The sequence below is a fragment of the Uranotaenia lowii genome, chromosome 3 (assembly GCF_029784155.1).
Source record: "Uranotaenia lowii strain MFRU-FL chromosome 3, ASM2978415v1, whole genome shotgun sequence".
NCBI lineage: Eukaryota > Metazoa > Arthropoda > Insecta > Diptera > Culicidae > Uranotaenia > Uranotaenia lowii.
This window is the reverse complement of record NC_073693.1, coordinates 168,062,141-168,081,822: the sequence shown is the minus strand read 5'-3', so window position 1 is coordinate 168,081,822 and position 19,682 is coordinate 168,062,141. Positions and strand designations below refer to the sequence as shown.

General features: G+C 35.6%; 1 protein-coding gene across 1 annotated transcript; it reads right to left on the bottom strand.

The window, feature by feature from the left end:
- Positions 1-17,354: 17,354 nt before the first annotated feature.
- Positions 17,355-19,433, bottom strand: LOC129752826 (protein I'm not dead yet-like). Its single transcript, XM_055748607.1, has 6 exons — positions 18,866-19,433; positions 18,750-18,802; positions 18,241-18,693; positions 18,092-18,189; positions 17,736-18,016; positions 17,355-17,672 (listed from the first exon to the last, which is right to left on the bottom strand). The coding sequence occupies exons 1-6, from the start codon at positions 19,355-19,357 to the stop codon at positions 17,355-17,357; spliced, it is 1,695 nt and encodes a 564-aa protein (XP_055604582.1). The 5' UTR covers positions 19,358-19,433.
- Positions 19,434-19,682: the final 249 nt, after the last annotated feature.

Below are 19,682 nucleotides of genomic sequence, written 5' to 3'. Positions count from 1 at the left end.
TTACGACATATCTAAGATTCTATGCATAATTATTTTTGAATTATTGTTTAAATTGTTCATTTTTCATTTGCTTGAACCATAAATTTATAATGAAATACTCCAGAAGACTTGCGACATCAAACAACACTCCTTATATATTTTGGAATTTTTATTTACATAGTAAAAAAATTCAAGATTCCTTGAACGGTATTTAAAAATTTTCCCTTTTAAATTGGCTAGCTTTCTCATGTCGGTTCTGTGCTTTCAGTCACAGATGAATAGAATTCAGTTGCCTTTTGCTTCCCCACATGCAGGGATGCCTTTTTTAAATCAGGGACTGCTGGAATATAAATCAGAATACGTAAAGTAAATAATTTCGCTGAAAGTGTTAACCTTTTTTTTTGGTCGTCGATCCACATTTTCACTTCAGCAATGGTATCTAACATAGTTCCTTACAATCAATTTTTCATCACATTTGCCACAAAAATGAGGCAAATTCAGGCTTATTTTAAAAAAATCAGGAAAATCCAATGGCTTATCAGGTTGTCAGGCTGAGCCTCGAAAAATCAGGTACATTGAAATCTCTGGCCACATGGAAACTGTTTCTTTAAGGATCATAAGCATCTCGAAACGCCAAAAAGTTGGTAGAATGTGAATTTTGCAAAAACTTTAATTGAAAAAAAAATCTACTATTTTAAAGAACATTTTTAAATAACACGATATTTTCCTGAACTCTATATTCTTCTTCCAAGAGAAAAAATAGAAAAAAGCAAAACAAAATCAAATATTGTTCCAAAGAATTCAAAAATGCTTGATTAAATTTAAGCTCCGTAAAAGGAACATGAAATCCATTTTGTTTTATGAGGATTTTTTTAATATAATTAGAGGAGAATGATGATACTTGGTCCCTGAGATACTTGATTCCTCAGCTATATCTCGATACTGGAATGTCTTACATAGATCAAATGTTCTAGAAAAGTTCGCCAAATAGAACAAAACAAGAAACCTGTTAGCTCATAAAAAAATCACAGGAAAAATAAAATATTTAATCCAACATGTCAATCGTTGGAGTATAATATGAACTTATTTATGTCATATTTAAAAAGCAATAGTAAACTCTATATTTTTTTGAAGAAAAAGTTTTGTGAAAAATGTACGTTACGGATTCTCTTGAACCTTCGAGTCTAAAAAGGTATATTCTTCTTCTGGATGGATGCTGATCATTGCTTAGCACGAAATACAAAATATTTATACAATGACTAATATCTTTCCAATAATTTCCTGATAAAATGGACTTAGAAAAGTTCTTTTATATAAAAAAAAAAATTAAAATTGCGCCTTTAAGTATGCAATGAATTTTGGGTAGTAGACAAACTTTTGAATTCTTTTTTTCTGACACTTATCAACTAAAAAATCATATGGCCAATAAAGTCAATTGAACTGTTATCTTTGCATTTTGCATCATGCATGCAATGTCCTGAATTGACCTGTTTTTTTTTATAAAACAATTCAAATATATTCGAATTGGTACTTGAACTATGAGAAAATCGAATCACTCTGTAATAAAATTGTTAACCCCATTTAACAGATGATAATCTTCGGTTTTGATTATATTTAAAAGGTTTTTCTCGATACTGCTGGGGATCAAAGAAGCTACTTACTGCCGATGTATAAATCAAGGCGTTTACAGCACCTGTATTTCGCCTTTGTTTATGCAATCAAAGCAGAGCTGTATATTATTTCCATAAATTTAGAGGTGTCCTGAAAAATTCTGATTTTTTGCTTTGCGTTTTACTGATTTTTGACGAAACCACCTGGCACCCCTGCCACTGAAAACTTTGTTTTTGTTTACTCTCGGAACTAGCAGACCCTTTGATCAACCAGTTGATTTTTGATGATATCTAGAGTTTGTTTTGATTAGGTCGTATGAACCAATATCAACAAAACTGAGTTATTGGCTGCAAACGATTGATAAACATGCATTCTGTGTTTGATGAAAACTTGGTTTAATTTAATTAATGAATAACTTTACCAAGATGATTTAAATTTAGGCCGTATGATAACTTTCTCATTTTCGAGTGCAGTTTGGTTTTTGCGTCATTTTGCGTTGCCGTGCATTTGTCGTGATGCAAAACGTCGCAAAAACAAACAGGCGGCGATCATCCGGTACGTCGATGCAAATAATCCCGGATCAAACCATGACTCCTTCATATGAAATGCCAATCCGTTGGATGACCATTTGAAAAGCACTATTCAACGAGGTTGTCGTAACACTTGACTTTTGGGTAGGACAATGACTTTTTTCTAATAAATTCTAAATGACCTCATAAATCATTTGATAACTTTCCAGGTGATGCTGGATACCCATCAAAGCCGTACCTCATAATTCCGCTCCGCGTACCTAGTAGTTCTAACGTTTCCAGGTTTAATGAAGTCCACTCTGAAACTAGATTGATAGTAGAACGATCCAGTGGGCAGCTTAACAATGTTTTTCGCTGTCTCTTGGAAGCAAGGCAACTCCATTACAAACCGCCCAAGCGACACAAATAGTCAACGTGTGCTGTGCGCTACACAATCTACGGATAAAGTACAATGTTGTTCAAGACATTGACGAAACATCACAAGAACCAGAAAACGAAGAAGAATTCATTGATTCTAGTAATGATTCGACTGCTGACGGTGTAAGAAAGAAGATCATGAAATAGATGTTTTCACATAGTAATTTATAGATTTTGAATGAATTGCAATAAATGAAATGAATATCGAAACCTTTAGTTAAAAACATATTTATTTATAGATGCAAAGAATCAATGGTCAAGAGTTTAGAGTCATAAATTCATTAGTATAAATAGTATACGGTTGAGAGTTTTAACCAACTCCCTGGCAACTTGACGTTTCCCATACAAATCGCGTGTGCCAGTTTTTTCTGGTTCTCTGGTTCTGTCAAATCGAAAATCGAGCTACTCAACATGTCGGAAGGACCCATATTGAAATATGTTTTCTGTTACTGGTTCAATAACTAAAAAAAAAGTTTTGAATTTGGATCTTTTTGTTATGTTTTATGTGAATTAAGTGAATCTGTTTTCAAAAGTTTAGTCTAAGAAAACGAGTAGAGCGTTAATTTGTGTGTCCTACATAAGATATAAAATTTCTGGACTGCTTTAAATAAATTACTGATATCCAGTAGTTTTTTGGGACAAGTTTACCTTCCACCGAAACTGTTGAAGACACTCAAGCACAGTAAATGTAAAATACAACATAACCCTATCAATCATTAAGAGATTGCCATAAGTTGCGATGCATATGAACATTTTAAAATAACAAAACAATCACATTATAGCAGAACTTTTGCCATTTTATAGAAAAACTGTTCCTACACAATATATAAATCGGTAGAATATTGAACAAGATTAACAATTTTGGTTAAAACTTTTTTTTATTCCTTCGAAAGTTATGAATTTGCCTGATTCGCACTACATTTAATAGTGTGCCCTTTCCATATGCATGACTCGGAAAGTATGTAAGCAAGCGGCACACATGCGACATCTGCGATTTTGAAACAGACACACGAAACTCGACCGAACTGTCAAGTTGCCAGGGGGTTGGTTTAAACCTTTAGTTCAAAGTCATTTTGAAATAAAAATTTATGAGTCAAACATCAAAAGGGAAGATAAACATGATTATGAAAAGATAAACGTAACTTTTAAAATGTCATCGTTTAAATTACTCCTGCTGAGATTTTTTTTTTCAAAAATTCAGGATTTTGCTTTTTGTACTTTAACGATTCCATCTCCAACTCGAGTCTTTCATTCTTGTGTTCTTCGATGCGTAGTAGATGTTATTGCTTTCTCTGCAGATATTTTTTTCGGATTTTTAGTAGGTCCTCCTTCAGGTATCATTTTCCTGGTGTACCTAGAAATTTTCTCCGCAGATTCGTTAATACTCTCCAGGCACCCTACCTGAAGACGCAAAAGCTTCAGCTGGATCCCGTTTTCTCATGAGGATGGTGTTGAAGCTGCCTGTGGAGTTTTGCGATCAATAGGTTGGACACTTCTCAACCTCCATACTGCCCTCGTCATCCAAAAAGGCTTCTTCTGTCAAACCGAACACTGAGCCTTAAGGACAAACAAGGGTCTTAAATATTCGATTAAACTGCATCAACGCGTTTAATCCTTACCACCATGGTTTTTCGGATGGAGTGGTATTGTTCGGGCCTCCTCCAGGTGCGTTCATTTCTTTTTTATTTTAAGCAGTTTCGATTTTGTTTTAAGTTTGAAATCTGCCCAAACCTGAAAATAACCATGAAAATTTAAATATGATTTAAAAAAATAAATCAATGTTTCCTCGAAGTGATTCCCTTTTTTATTTATATAACTCTAGTCGTACATCTTTCGAGGATATGATGGCTAGCAACTCACAAATGCTGAAACCACCAATCCACAGAAAGTGTACTATGTATGCCGTGACCAGGATTCAATCTCATGATCGTTGGCTAAGAAGATTTGAAGGCTATCCTCTACGCCACGGGCTGCGTGTATCAAATAAAAGCTATTATGGCTTACGTCAAATTAACTTAAACATAAATCCATGAGTTATGCTGAATGAATCGATCCCTTCAAACATTTTCGTGCTGACTAATGAAAATTGTAAATTAAATCAGATTTCTATTCAATTTTTTTTTATCGTTGTACGTAAACTAAAGAAAAAAAGTGATGAAAATTGATTCGGTCGGCATCCCTGAACAACACTATTTACCAGGGCGAGTACAGCTTCGGTTGTGTTAATATACCAAAACACGGAATTGACCATCTTGTCACAGGCAATCGTAACCGTAGGCATGGTAGGCGAACAACTGGCTGTCAAAAAGCGCACCGTTTCCCCTTCTCTCCCCTGAGAAACTTTTGGTACCCCTTGCCCAATGTGGTACACAGAAGGTGATGAACAAACACGCACACTATTACAGAACTCGTCATTCAAAAAGTTAAAAGGTAAACAAAGCCTACGTCTACGAATTGTCTTGGTTACAATGTTTACAAAAAAAAACTTTTACTAACACTTAGCACGGGATTTCCAGCGCCACCTGAGATGTGTATACAGGTTGCCCCTTGCCTTCTTTTCCAAAAAATGCATCCACCCGTAGCTGTAGGCGTCCTGCGTTTTACGATTGACCAACAGAGGTGCCAGGTGGTATTGTCAAATAACAGGATTTGATTTATTTTTCAGGACATCACAAGATTGCATAAACAAAGCATAAACAGGTGATGTAGACGCCTTAATATATGCAACAAAGGTGAGCATCTTCCTGGCTGGACTGCAGTTCAAATCGAAAAACACCATTTAAATATCATCTGAACCGAAGATTACCATCAATCGGTTGAATGGGTTCTGTATTGCAGATTTGTTCGATGTTTTCATAACTTAACGACTTAACTACATACTAACTTGATCCTTATAGTTTTTTTTTTAAATCAGGACATTTTAACCCTTCATTTCATGATTTTTTATTTTTTCTTGAAAAAATTCTCAATAGTGCGCAATGATGAGTACATGAAGGGAAAAATAATGAAAAAATATTATTTTCTCATATTTCGAGGATTTAGCCAAAATATTAATTGTTACATATTTGCAACAACATGAAATGGTTATACCTTTTCGTTCCTCATACAAGACAGCTAGAAATAAATGCTTATTCCTAATTTATCCAGCACTAATCGTAGTTAAAGCTCAAGAACTTCGTAAACCTAGTATCTGGACACAATTTAGCTGGGGTTAGTACCTAAGTATGTACCTAAGTTCTAAGTACCTAAGTTTCTGCCTAAGTATGTGCTTACATGCATTATTTAGATCAATTAGTTCGACAAATTTCAAATGCAGCTTACACTATATCCGAACCCCATGGCTTCGTTTGATCTGTTATCGAGTAAATGTATTACTTATGTTGATGAAATATATTTTGGAAGAACAAGTCAATCTGGTGGACTAGTTTACTATATGAATTCCGGTATCCCTGTATATTTAGCTGACCTGGAAAACTGATTGAACATTCTTATATATGAGAATTTCAAGGAAGCACATCTTACCTGTTGGCCATTTATGTGATTTGGACCTAAAAGTTTTCTGCCGATACCCGTAATCGAACCCTTTACGCGTAGCATACCAAAACCAGACTCACGCCAGCGTATTCGCTAGCGGCTAGACCTCCCAGGCACAGTATTATTTTGAGAGCTGGAGGGTAGTTATGCGATAATATTCATTACGTTTGCTTGAAGGTGCTATATGGAAAGCTGAAACGTCTTTCCAATACAACTTTTTTTAAAAATAAACTTGTCAAAATCAATATTTTGACGATAACATTCAAGCTTTAAACTTGTATTCAGTTCTTTTGCAGTAACTTCATTTTTCGTGAAAAGTTTAATGGTATTCTTCGTATAGTTTTTTAGCGCAATATACAGCAATCTAGAAACAAGTTTATTCTCGGCTGACAACAATGTTTGAATTATAAAACCTTAAAAATTGTGAAGGAAAAATGATTTTTATGCATGGTGTACTTAGATTCAAAGAATCAAGTAACTTGAAAATCAGGAAATACAAATTGTTGAAGAAACAAATTGCGTTTTTTCTTCAAACACCTACAATAAAAAACAAAAAAATATATTTATTATTCCTTAATAATAAAAAAGCCGATGGATAAAATACATTAAAAATGGTTTTACCCGTATAAAATTTGTTGAATATGGTACGCGTTTGGAAGAGTAAATAGAATTATAAGTAGGACTTATGTAAATGGAACTGCCATTTTCGTCTCACCATGATGATAAAATTCGTACTGAAAACATTAAAGCTGTTATCATAAATACTATACAAATGATAAAAAGTATTTGAAGAACATTATGGGACTAATGTTTCAAACTAGGGTATAACATGTATACACCCATAGAAGAGGTTGCAAAAATCCAATGCCTATTTAGCAAATCTCTGTGCCGATAATGAGCTGAAATGTGCACTGTGCCGAAGATGATATGTTTGAAAAACCGTAACTGGCATAAGGACTCGGCTCCCAACCAATAAGATGCATGACCACTACATTGAAGCGAAACAAGAAAAACATTTTATGGGATTTCCTTCCTATTGGATAATTCATCCCAGAAACAAGAAAATAAAAATATAATATACAGCACCCGTAGGGAGAGTCGAACTCAATTCACCTTCTATATCGTCTTGCCAGTCCGACATCCTAACCAGTGTACTATTTGAGCTTCATACAGGACGAGGGATATTTGTCATAGGCTTTCTGCCGCCGAACAATCACAAAAAAAACGCACGACGGTGGCTTCCCGGCGTTTGGCCGCCTTTCAAGGTAGTCCTTTGTCTTGCGATGGAAACGGGAGTGAAGGCAAAGGGAAACCCATTGAATGAGAACTGTGCTTTGCTTACTGCCTGCTATTACATACACACGCTACATATACACAGCTGCTAAAGCCGGGCAGCTTTGCCGGTAAATTGAAGGAATGTTTTTGTTGTTGCTTTTGCTACATACAAACGCACAGCTTAGCCGTGGTTGTTTGCCGGTTGTTTGAATTGAAGCAATGTTTTTTTTGTTGCTTTTACTGCATACACACGCACAGCTTGGCCGTGGTTGTTTGCCGGTGAATTGAAGGGATTGAATTAGAAGGATGTTTTTGTTGTTGCTTTTGCTACATTCACACGCACAGTGCTCGGTTCGCTGGCTGCCTGGTGTTGGCCGGTATTTGTTTCCATCCTTCTTCGTCTTATGATGCGATAGGGAGGGACGTGAAATCGTTTTTATTTTGTTTCTTTCAGACATACGCAATTCGGTTGACTTGGGAGGTTAATGCCGTTGGGAGCAAATCAAATCAGCACCGGTCGCGTTATCTTCTTGTACCAATGATGCTATGTAATTGACTACACGCCATTGGCACAGAGGCTGAATTTTGGGTGTAGTGAGCCGAAAAAAATTGTTAATTATTATTTTCTAAAAATTTGAAAATATTTTCTACGAACAAATACAATCTTTTCCGGGGATCATAAAATTATATTTAAAATCAGCGTTGGTTGCATTTGAAAAATTAAAGATTCAAATTATTAATATAAACATTTTAATTACTCAAAAGTCACAAATTTGTACTAAATGTGACACATGGTTGATGATCTAGCCAAAATAAATTGTTCTTGGTTTTCCCCAATATTTTTACAGTTGTCAGCCATTTTGTTTAGTTAGAGGCTTATTCATCAGCATTATTTCAAAAATATCTCGACAACATGATAATATATCATTAAAAGTAATAATACAGTGAGCGAAATAAGAATAGCACCACCATGTGTTTTGCTTGTTAAAATATGAATGATTGAAAATCACCAAAACTTTGTTCTATAAATTGTTTTGAATTGTTTAACGGATAAATCAAGCATAAGTTTATTTTTTTTCGGACGTTGCAATTGGCGTTGAGGACCAAAACTATGAAAAAATGGTGCGAAATAAGAATAGAACCACTTGTGTTTTTTCAACAAAAACAAGATTATTTCTAAAAATTTACTGTGTAAATGTGAATAATAATGTATCTACGAATTATCTGAATAGATAACTGTATTTTAAGGAGTTTTCTAGAATTTCAAAGATTTTCAAAGGTTTTAAAAGGGGGTTTCAAGAGATGCTCCTCTAGTGTTTAGGAATTCGATACTTGAGCTATAATACTTTATCAAACCGCTTTATTTCTTCATTATCATTCATAAGTATGATGCAAATTGACAAAACATAGATTTGATGATGAATTTTAATAAAAAACAGGCTTCAAATTCAAAAAACACTAATGTTTTGAAATAGTAAAACGCTATTTCTCTAGTTTCAAGTCATAGATGGCAGCACAATCTTGCAATTAAACCAAATTGATGCCGATTTTCGAATATCTGGGATTAATTCAAGTGTGCTGGATGATTTTGGTCAAGAAATAAGTACTTGGTACCGTGTGACCACCTTGGAAATTCTAAGATCACAATATCAAAAAATAAGAATTTCATCATGAGCCCATAAAAGTGAATTTCTCGGACCGATAATCAGAATAATTTTGTACTTTCCGGTGGAGCTTGATGAACCAGATAACTAGCAGTATTATTGGTATGATTTGAAATTGAATCGGAAGTTGAGATGAGCAGGAATTTTGGCGGTGTTATACACCCATAGAAGAGGTTGCAAAAATCCAATGCCTATTTAGCACATCTCTGTGCCGATAATGCGCTAAAATGTGCACTGTGCCGAAGATGATATGTTTGAAAAACCGTAACTGGCATAAGGACTCGGCTTCCAACCAAAATTATGCATGACCACTACATTCAAGCGAAACAAGAAAAACATTTTATGGGATTTCGTTCCTATTGGATAATCCATCCCATAAACAAGAAAATAAAATTAATATCCACAGCGCCGTGGGGAGATTCGAACTCATATCACCATTCAAATAGTCTTGCCAGACCGACATCTTAACCAGTGTACTATGGAGCTTCATGCAGGAAGAGGGATATTTGTCATAGGCATTCTGCCACCGATCAATCACAAAAGAAACGCACGACAGTGGCTTCCCGGCGTTTGGCCTCCTTTCAAGGTGTTCATTTGTCTTGCGATGGAAACGGGAAAGGGAACGGGAGTGGAGGAAACGGGAAACCCATTGAATGAGAACTGTGCTTTGCTTACTGCCTGCTATTACATACACACGCTACATATACACAGCTGCTAAAGCCGGGCAGCTTGGCCGGTGCTTGTTTGCCGGTGAATTGAAGGAATATATGTATTCTTGTTGCTTTGGCTACATACACACGCACAGCTTAGCCGTGGTTGTTTGCCGGCGAATTGAATTGAAGGAATGTTTTTTTTTGTTGTTGCTTTTACTGCATACACACGCACAGCTCGGCCGTGGTTGTTTGCCGTTGGATTGAAGGGATTGAATTAGAAGGATGTTTTTGTTGTTGCTTTTGCTACATTCACACGCACAGTGCTCGGTTCGCTGGCTGCCTGGTGTTGGCCGGTATTTATTTCCATCCTTCTTCGTCTTGTGATGCGATAGGGAGGGACGTGAAAGCGTTTTTGTTTTGTTTCTTTCAGGCATACGCAATTCGGTTAACTTGGGAGATTAATGCCGGTGGGAGCAAATCGAATCAGCACCGATCGCGTTATCTTCTTGTACCAATGATGCTATGTAATTGACTACACGCCATTGGCACAGAGGCTGAATTTTGGGTGTATTCTTGTGCTGGTGTTTTTTTGCAAATCCGGAAAAGATTTCTGCAGCGTGAACTCCAACAAAACTGTGTTGGAAAACTACATCGAAATGATGAATATGGGCCTAAATAAACCTGAAAAATCAATATTGAGACTTAATTTCTAATTAACGGCAAGATAGTGCTGCCATCTATGACTTGAAACTGGAAAAAAGTGATGTTTATTGAAAAAAATCTAAGTTTATGAATACCAACCTGTTTTTTTTTCTGATTTAAAATAAACCGAAAATGTTTGATTCATCATTTCACGTCATTTTAATGAAGATAGTAAGTAGTTTGATAAAGAATTACAGCTCAAATATCAAATTCCTTAGTTCTAGAAGAGCATCTCTTAAAACACCATTTTAAAACCTCCGAAAATCTTTGTAATTCTAGAAAACTCCTTAAAATGCAGTAAACTATTCAAATAATTCGTAGAAGTATTATTATTAACTTTTACACAGTAAATTTTTAGAAATAATATTGTTTTTGTTGAAAAAACACAAGTGGTTCTATTCTTATTTCGCACCCTTTTTCCATAGTTTTGGTCCTCAACGCCAATTGCACCGTCCAAAAAAAGTAAATTTATGCTTGATTTATCCGTTAAACAATTCAAAACAAATTGTAAAAGAAAATTTTGGTGGTTTTCAAACATTAATATTTTAACAAGCAAAACACATAGTGGTGCTATTCTTATTTCGCTCACTGTACTTTAATCAGGAAACATATACACTGTTTAAACGATGAAACATTAGAAAGCACACTTTGTAGCCCATAGACCTAACTAAAGGTGCTACCGTTGCATGATGTTGCAAATTTGCAACAATTAATTAAAGGCCGTTATATCAGACAAAAAATCAAAAAAATCTTCAAATTGTATTCAATTGTGTTAATTGCATTACTGAAAGTGCGAAAATATTTTTTTCAGACAAAATTTTTTTTCGCGGTGTGAATTGGACTAGGTCAAAACACTGAAAAATAAGCCTTTTTAAATATTTCATATTTTTTAAGATTCAAGTTGGTCTAGTTTCTATATGTATACTCAGAAAGTCATTTTTTTTTAATTCAACGTAATCTTGAAGTTAGAAATATTATCGCCCTGAAGAAAAAAGTTGACTATTTGGTTTTCTGCAAAAGTTACAACAGCTTTAATTAATTGTTGCAAATTTGTTACTTTATGAAACGAAGGGTTAAAGACCATTTTCCAAAAATCAGGACAATTTGAGTTTTTCAAAACGGTCTTCGAAAATCAGGACAAATTCTTTAAAATCAGGATACCTGGCATCTCTGATCAAAGCTCCGGAAAAATTCACAGTGTAATACTTCCATTTCTGCTACCAGATAGCGCTTTCGTGTATCCCGTTTTCTCGTCAAGTCGTGTATATCGGTTAAAGTGTATCTGCCTTAAGTCTGTTTGGTGGCCCCCTTTTCTAGCAGGGGGGACTTCGTAGGAATCATTCCAAAAACTTCTCCACGCTGATTTTCACATCGATCTGTTCAGTAATTTTCGCGTTCATTGCGGACATACATGCATACCAAGCCTTTTGATGTATAAAATCATTGCTTTGTTTAAATAAGTAAAAAGTTCAACTTTTGAAAAATATTCAAAAATGTTTTACTGGAACTCTGCACTTTCGACTGCATTTTGGCACCGAACTTAGAGCCTAGCTCACGTTATTCTGTCAATGATCTTAAGTTCAGAATATTCATCGATTCTGTTAACTGCCAATTGTTGCCATTGTAAGCAGGGTTGCCACCTATTTTCAAAAAAATGTCTGGAACAATTGGGCCGAAATGTGTGGAAATGGGTATAAATGTCTGGAACATTGTAATGTTGAGCTAGTCGGGGAGAATAGAATCAGAAAACGAAAAAAAACGCCCGAACATCAAATTTTTCTGATCATTTCACCGACCAGTTCAAACATTGATTCTTTTATTTTCTTTGGGTTATTATATTAAGCTTTATCATTCTTTTTAGAAAATTTGAAAAATGATATCACGTTGAACTTTTGCCAGTTCCAAAATGCAAAGTTTCAACAGCTCTATCCAGTTATTGGGTTAATCTCTGCCAAAATAAATGATTTTTCAAAAATAAGAATGCATTTGTTTGGTAATGCACATCACAAATCCTTGAAAACGAAACATATCAACACTATCTCAATGTTTGGCTATGAAAAATGATGCAGCAAATTTCTATCCTCCCTACCCAGGTGTTGAGAAGCTTATTTCAATACTAAAATTTTAAAATAATACGTTAAATCAAAAATTAAAAGTTCAGAATATAAACCATCTGCTTAGCAATTCATATTACCTAATCCAGATTCAATTAGAAATTCTTATTTCAGATCGCAGATTCATTTTTATTTTAAAACTATGGATTATATATTGAAAGTGATCGGGATCCAAATTGAAAAAAAAAAAGTTAAAGGTTTTGTTCATTTCTGATTGCATACAGTCATATCTAGATGGGTAATATTGAAAAACCTTATTTCATTGTTTAAACCTTTCTATCAAGTAATTTAAAATATTCAGGTTAAAAAATGGATTTAGAATTTTTCTTCGGAGGAAAAATTGTTAAAGTAAAAGATATTTTAAGAACGACTTTTTAAGTATATTTTCACAGCGTGAATTAATTTGTGTATAAAATATCTTGTATGCGAACCATTCAGTGGATTCAAGGGCATTATGACCGGAAGTTAAAGATTATCATCATCGAAAAACACTGTAAATATAAAAAGCAAATTTTATAAATCTTCGTGTCGAGCATTTATCCAACGAGGCTTGTCGAGATAATTTTTGTAACATTAAATAAAATAGCTTGAATACATACGATTTTAAACAAGACATCGTAGGTTTCGATGTTTGTGTTTTCAGAATATCAATATTTTGATTTCACTTTTAGATAACTATTCAGATTAAAGTTTCCGTTAAAAACAACTAACTCCATTTTGAGAATTCTCAGCCAAATTTATCAGTGCCTAGATTGCGACGTTGAATTAGTCAATGTCTACTTTTTCAATGGTTATGAAACGTCCAAAACTGTTTTTCAATTTCTTTTGCAATTTCACAATATATACCAACAGAGCTGCTGAATGTTAACAAAAATAATATTGATTTAATTTGGAAAGTTTGAAGCGTTTGTGTCTGGCGTAAAATTTGATAAGTTGTGATGTATGTAGATGATCCAGTTTGGAATGTTACGTAGGCACATTATTGTGAATTTTTAATAACTACTTGTTGTAGAATGAAGTCGATCAATAAGATGTTTATACTAGGAAAAAATGTAAATTGATTACAGAGTTTTCGTTTCTAGTAACTGATTCGAGTTGGGAAATATGCCCATTAAACAATTTTCCTGAGTTTTTCGAATTCGGGCTTATAAATCATATCAGTCCTTTCATTTCAGTCTCAGGTTTCAGATTGAAATAATAAATAAGCTTGGGCATGTTGAAAAATCTCTTGCTAACCTTACCATTTCGAAACCGTTCTTTCTCTGTCTCGAACTTGGGAAAATTTCCGAAAAACCAGTCACTTTTCGCGGACGGGACGCAACAACGCGTGTTTGTCAATCAAAAAATGTCTGGAATTGTCTGGAAGAAATACTAAAAATCTGGAAGTCTGGATACCAAAAAAAAAGTCTGGCCGGAGGTCAAAAAGTCTGGAAGATCCAAACAAAATCTGGAAGGTTGACATCCCTGATTGTAAGTAGAGATCTATTTCACATTGCTGATGGCCGAGAATTGGATCATCAAAACGGCAAAAAATTGGTTCGGCGGCCAAGGATTTAGAGCACTGCTGTAAGTACTTCACTGCATATTTTTTGTTGATATGTAAGCAAATTAGCTAATAAATTCTTCAAAGTATGTTCTATGATTAACGTTACAAGAAGGTTGGAATGTTGAAAAAAAGTATCAACCATGCCTTAGGTACCAAAGTCGGATATATTTTCCCCTTATAACTTAGGTTTCATATATTTAATTTAATATATGTACGGTTCGTCAAGACCTTTCGAACCGTACATATATTGCACATCTGTGTGTTCCGGAAAACCAACATTTGCTCACTACGTTTCTTTAAAAAAATATTAGGATTTTTTTCTTAATCTTCCAGGAGATGGTTTTTTCAACAACACGCTGTGGCGCTCCTAATAGACAAGTACCTTCAATCAACCAAACTTGTCAACTATATGGTTGTACTAGACTAGATCAACGCATTATCTAACTTGTCGCCTCGGATAACACTCGCCATTCTGCTCACAATTGGTTTACACAATATGATCCATAGAGGTGATAAACCGCAATGATAAGCAAAGCAACACTTTTTTCCTATCAAAAACTTCTTTGCGGTAATAGAAAGGCCTTGGGTAAAGACAGATTAAACCGCTTGACAGAGCACGATTCACAAATAGATGGTTACTCAAGATGTTGCGTATCGTGTAAATAGACTTTTCTCCGCTAATAAGTGACAAAGTGTTTAGGGCCGATCGAGCGTTCGATAAAATTGCTTGATTTCAAGCCGCAAAGTGTCTAGCGAGAGTTAAACGTGCTTCTCAGACTATTTCTTCGCCTCACTGCTGCGGGTGAGCTTGCAATTGCACGTGTGTTTGCCGGTCGTAAAAAAGTGGCATGCATTTTAATTGATTTATGAGCCGCGTTTAAACAAATCGTTAGTGTCAATGGATTGTTCCTTGGAAAACTGCGCGACTCTGAGATAACTTTTCTATATCATTTGAAATATGATGAGAATGTTTTACACGCTGCGACATTGCATTGAAGTGTATTTAAAATTACTTTGTCTTTAAAATTTTTTCGATTTAATAATTTTTCATTTGCCACGGGTTGTTCGTGCTGAGGGTGCTTGATGTTGTCATCATTTATTACAAAAAGCCCGGATTTCCTGTCTGGCGATCGCAATAAAACACATTCCAGTCAAGATTCAAAATAAAGCCATTAGCCACAAAATCGTCTCCATGACCTCAGGTTCCAAAATTACTGTACGTGGACAAGCTCTTTAACAGTAACGGCTAGTCTATCTTCTAAAAGCAAACCATTAACCTAAGAACCCGCAGTTTGGGGAACTTATCAGCGCCCTCGTGAAAGCCATGTTCCACTAACGGTTATGATGCATTCGTCATTGACAAATCAGCTCGGGTTTCAGATACGATTCAAGTTCAATGTGATGCTGCGTGTACAATTGACACGAGAACACAACATTGAGAGCAATTGATTCTGTAGTGCAACCGGTAATTCCAGAAGTCGCCATTTACAGCACAGCTAATAATAACATCAACATCTTCATTAAAAATAGAAAACTTTTATTATTCAACTAATTCATGACATAACATTATTTTGACACATTTAGGTAGGGGAGAATGAGGATACTTGATCCCTGGGGATACTTGATTCCTTATCTATATCTCGAAACTGAAATGTCTTACAAAGATCAAATGTTCTAGAAAAATGTGCCAAAATGAGCAAAATAACAATGCGTGTAGTTTAAAATATTTCATCAAAATAATTGTTTGAGTAATTGAACTTTGTTTGAAAAATTTCACAAAATGTAACTTGATGATCTTTTTTTATCACTTTAAAATGTTCCTTACATGGGAAAATTATGAAAAAAATATTTGTTCCAATGTATCAATCGTTCGAGCGTAAAATGAACTTCATAATTCCATATTTTCAAAGCAATGGAAAACTCTCAACTTTTTCCAGAAAAAGTTTTCTAAAATGTTGATTATGGGTACAATTGATCCCCTAGAGTTGGGTACAATTGATCCCCCTTCCAAACGGCATATTCTTCTTCTGAATTGATCGTTATGATTGCTGATTACGAAATTACTAATAATTATCCAAAAACTAATATTTATCAAATAATTGTCGGAAGAAAAGAGCAAAAATAATTAATTTTCTCTTAATTATAAAAAAGCGCCTTTAAGTATGCCATGTTATTAGCGTTGTGAGACAAAGTTATAGAATTTTCTTCTTATGTCTGCTATAAATTGTGAAATGAGAACAAACATGACCAAAATAGTCAATTAACATTCTATCTTGGGGTTTTTTTTTGATTTTTATACAAGGATTACGGCTTCCTGAATAAAAGATCAAGTCTCCTTCAATAGGGGATCATGTCTCCCCCAACTTCAGAAAAATCGCATTTTTTTTTACTCCCACGAAAATGCTTCTAGTTTATCAACGGGTTCAAATATCGATCTAATTTTTGAAGCATAGAAACTTGAAGTTACAAGCTGTCAGAAAATGTCAAAGACGGCGAGTTGCTAAATCTTTCCAGAAAGATATGGTGAAAATAAGAAAAAGGGATCAAGTATCCCCGCTCTCCCCTAATGCAACCAAAAGCAGTAATCGGTGAGGGGTTAAAGAGTTGAGATCAAAGACGGATAGAAGATCAGAAGAAAACATCAAAGTGTTGAAAAAAGCGAAGAGCATTTGAAATAGAAGCTTGCCCACATACTAAATTCTTTGTCATACACCAAACAACTGTATTGAAGAAGTAGTATGCGAAAGAGAAGGTACTCAGTAATTTTAAGTGATAGTTTTGTATTCTGTTTTGGTGTTCAGAGTCACTTGCTTGAAATCCGTTCATCCGAAGTTATTGCCCAGAATGAGAAAATCCCCAGAATTTCAATCGCCAGAAAGATTTATTTCCAATAATTTTTCGCCAGGCGAACCATTTCAACTATTTCACCAGAATGAACCCTTTTCAGATTTTTTTGTTGCTAGAAGGACCATTTCCCATTACCATTTTCAAATGTTTATCAAAACTGAAATTTGGAAAAAAGAATTTGTTTTTTTTTTCAAATATTTCAAAACATTTGAAAAACCAAAAAATTGATAAACTGTCGGAACAACATGGATCATGAAAGTTTAGATCCCTCAAATAATAAACGCTTCTCTGGCTATGATGCTTTTTAAGCACTTCTATTTACGAGAAGCAGAAACAGTTTATTTAAGCACTTATTAGATTTTTCTAATTCATAAAAATTTGATTTTAACCCAAACCTGACCAAGACTCCTCATGGATACAAGGAAGGAGCTGTAATAACATCATTCTAATGGCATAAAACTCACCAGCAGAACAGATAGTTTTTATTCAAACATTGTGTATGGATCGAACAACATACTGAATCTTCTCCATGTCTCTGTTTCATTCTCTTTGGCCCAGTCTGGGAAATCGGCAGCTTCGGGATAGATAACCAGGCCCCATATTGGAAAGGCAATCCAAATGACCATAATGGTGATGATCTTGGGCCCTATTCCAGCGATCATTAAGTCCTTGCTCTGAATGTTGCCCAATCCGGCCACGAAAGCGACTGCAGGAGTTCCTACTGGGAGCATGAATGCATAACTGCACGAGATTGCAGCCGGAAGCATCAGCTGCAATGGATGTATCTTGATGGCTATCGCCTGCAAGTGTGATCAGATAGATGAGAGAAAATTCGTACGAATTATTCATTCCAAATAGTTTACCATTTCTGCAAGCACTGGTAGTAAGATGTTACATATTGCTACGTTTGCCGAAAATTCCGTGAATACTTGAGCAGCTACGCAGACTATCAGTAGAATCACTAGAGGATTCAAATTCTCAAGCACGATCAGCGATTGGCCAAGCATCAGTGACATGCCTGATACCTTACCAGCTTCGGCAAGCGCAAATCCTCCTCCAAGAAGAAACACCAATCCCCAAGGAGTTTTATCGTTGATGTATTTCCATGTTATCACTCCAGGAGAGCTCTCTGTTGGCAAGTTATCTAGAAACCGGATGTGACTGATTAATAGTAAATTCCTAACAATCAACAGTTGAACCTCTCAGACAGTTTTCTTACCTGGGTTGCGTTTAAAGTAATTTAGCCAAGTCCATTTTTCTGGTAGAACAAACATGAGTATCACGACTAATACAGCAGGAGTGCCATCTTTAATTGACCTAAAATTTTACAATAAGTAACAATTTTTATAACAATTCAGAAATACTTACACCTCTGATAAGACATCAGCCCATCCAGTCGTAAATCCAGGGCGCCTTGTGAAAAATAGTAATACGGATACAAGAAAAAGGATTGCAACAGTAATTTCGTGGATAGTTATGGTGCCGAGTTCTTCATATTTTCCACGAATGACATTTCTTGCAATAGTTTCACCTTGCTCATCTATGTATGCATCTTTAGCGGCTGAGCTTCCCGGTCGAAACATTCCCATAAATACTATTTGCAAATAGAAGTAGATCAAAATATTCGAAATGATCATGGGCGGGACGTTGAAAACCATGAAGCGAAGAAAATCTATGTTTTCCGTGGGGAAACGAGTTTCATAGATTCCTTTGAACGTGAGATTAGTGCCAGTTCCGATAAGTGTTCCACAGCCTCCCAGATTGGCCGCATAAGCTGCCCCGGCAAAGTAACATATTGTGATCTTGCTCGGCAAGCGTTCTCTACAAGTAGAATATTATGCGATCAAACCGTTAAGTTAAACGTAAATTTTCAATACTTCTGTTCGCCTTCCTTATCCGAATTCGTCAACCACATCTTACAAAGTCCTTGCTGAAAAGGATTTAAGGAATAACTCATTGGTGAAAACTTTCGAAAAATCGTCAAAAAGCCTACCGATTCCAATTCCTCAAGAACAGCTTTGGTGACCGGGCTCATCATAGCGCAAGCTGCAGTATTCGCGGTCCACATCGAGATAAACATGGTCACCAGAGTCAATCCGAAGAACAACTTCCTGTGACTGCAACCGACGATTTGAATCACGACCAGCGCGATCCTTTTGTGCAAGTTACAGCTTTCTACCGCCAGGGCCAGAATTATTCCACAGATCAACATGACGATGGTTTCCTTCATGTACATCATGCAGGTCCGATCGGTGTCCAGTATCCCCATCAGAGGGAACAGAACCACTGGTAGGAGGGAGGTCACCGGAAGAGGTAGAGCTTGCGTTATCCAGTAGATAGCCATCACGATGACAACAAACATACACCGATAGGCGGGATCGGTATCGAAATGGAAAACCAGCGATGCTACCAAGGGAACGATAATCAGGACAAACGTCCGCCAGTAGACGGCGATGAAGCCTCCGAGACGACTACAGCAGGTCATTTTTATCACTTCAAAAACATTTGATTAAAAACAGGAATCAGATAAACCGAAAAAGCGGACTGGAGCTGACACATTAACTGGCCTACTGTAGAAAAATAATGACGGAAACAGGAAAAAATATACTTTCATATGCGGCATGCCGAACTATGGACTACAAACAGCCAAATGGGTCATGTCGAATATCGAAAACCGACCGTATACCTACATTTCGTGGATTGGTCCAAAAAACTGACTTGAGAAAAATTTCAGCACGATCAACCTCAAAAGATGCCTCAAAGTGCTCAAAACCGAAACCCTGAAAAGCTACCAAAGGGGAAACAAAAAA

Excerpts from the sequence above, each read along its gene's own strand:
- LOC129752826 (XM_055748607.1), bottom strand. The coding sequence starts at position 19,357 with ATGACCTGCTGTAGTCGTCTCGGAGGCTTCATCGCCGTCTACTGGCGG. Across the intron at positions 18,803-18,865 it reads TTCTTGAGGAATTGGAATCG|CAAGGACTTTGTAAGATGTG; the intron begins GTAGGCTTTTTG and ends AATCCTTTTCAG. Across the intron at positions 18,694-18,749 it reads GATAAGGAAGGCGAACAGAA|AGAACGCTTGCCGAGCAAGA; the intron begins GTATTGAAAATT and ends TTCTACTTGTAG.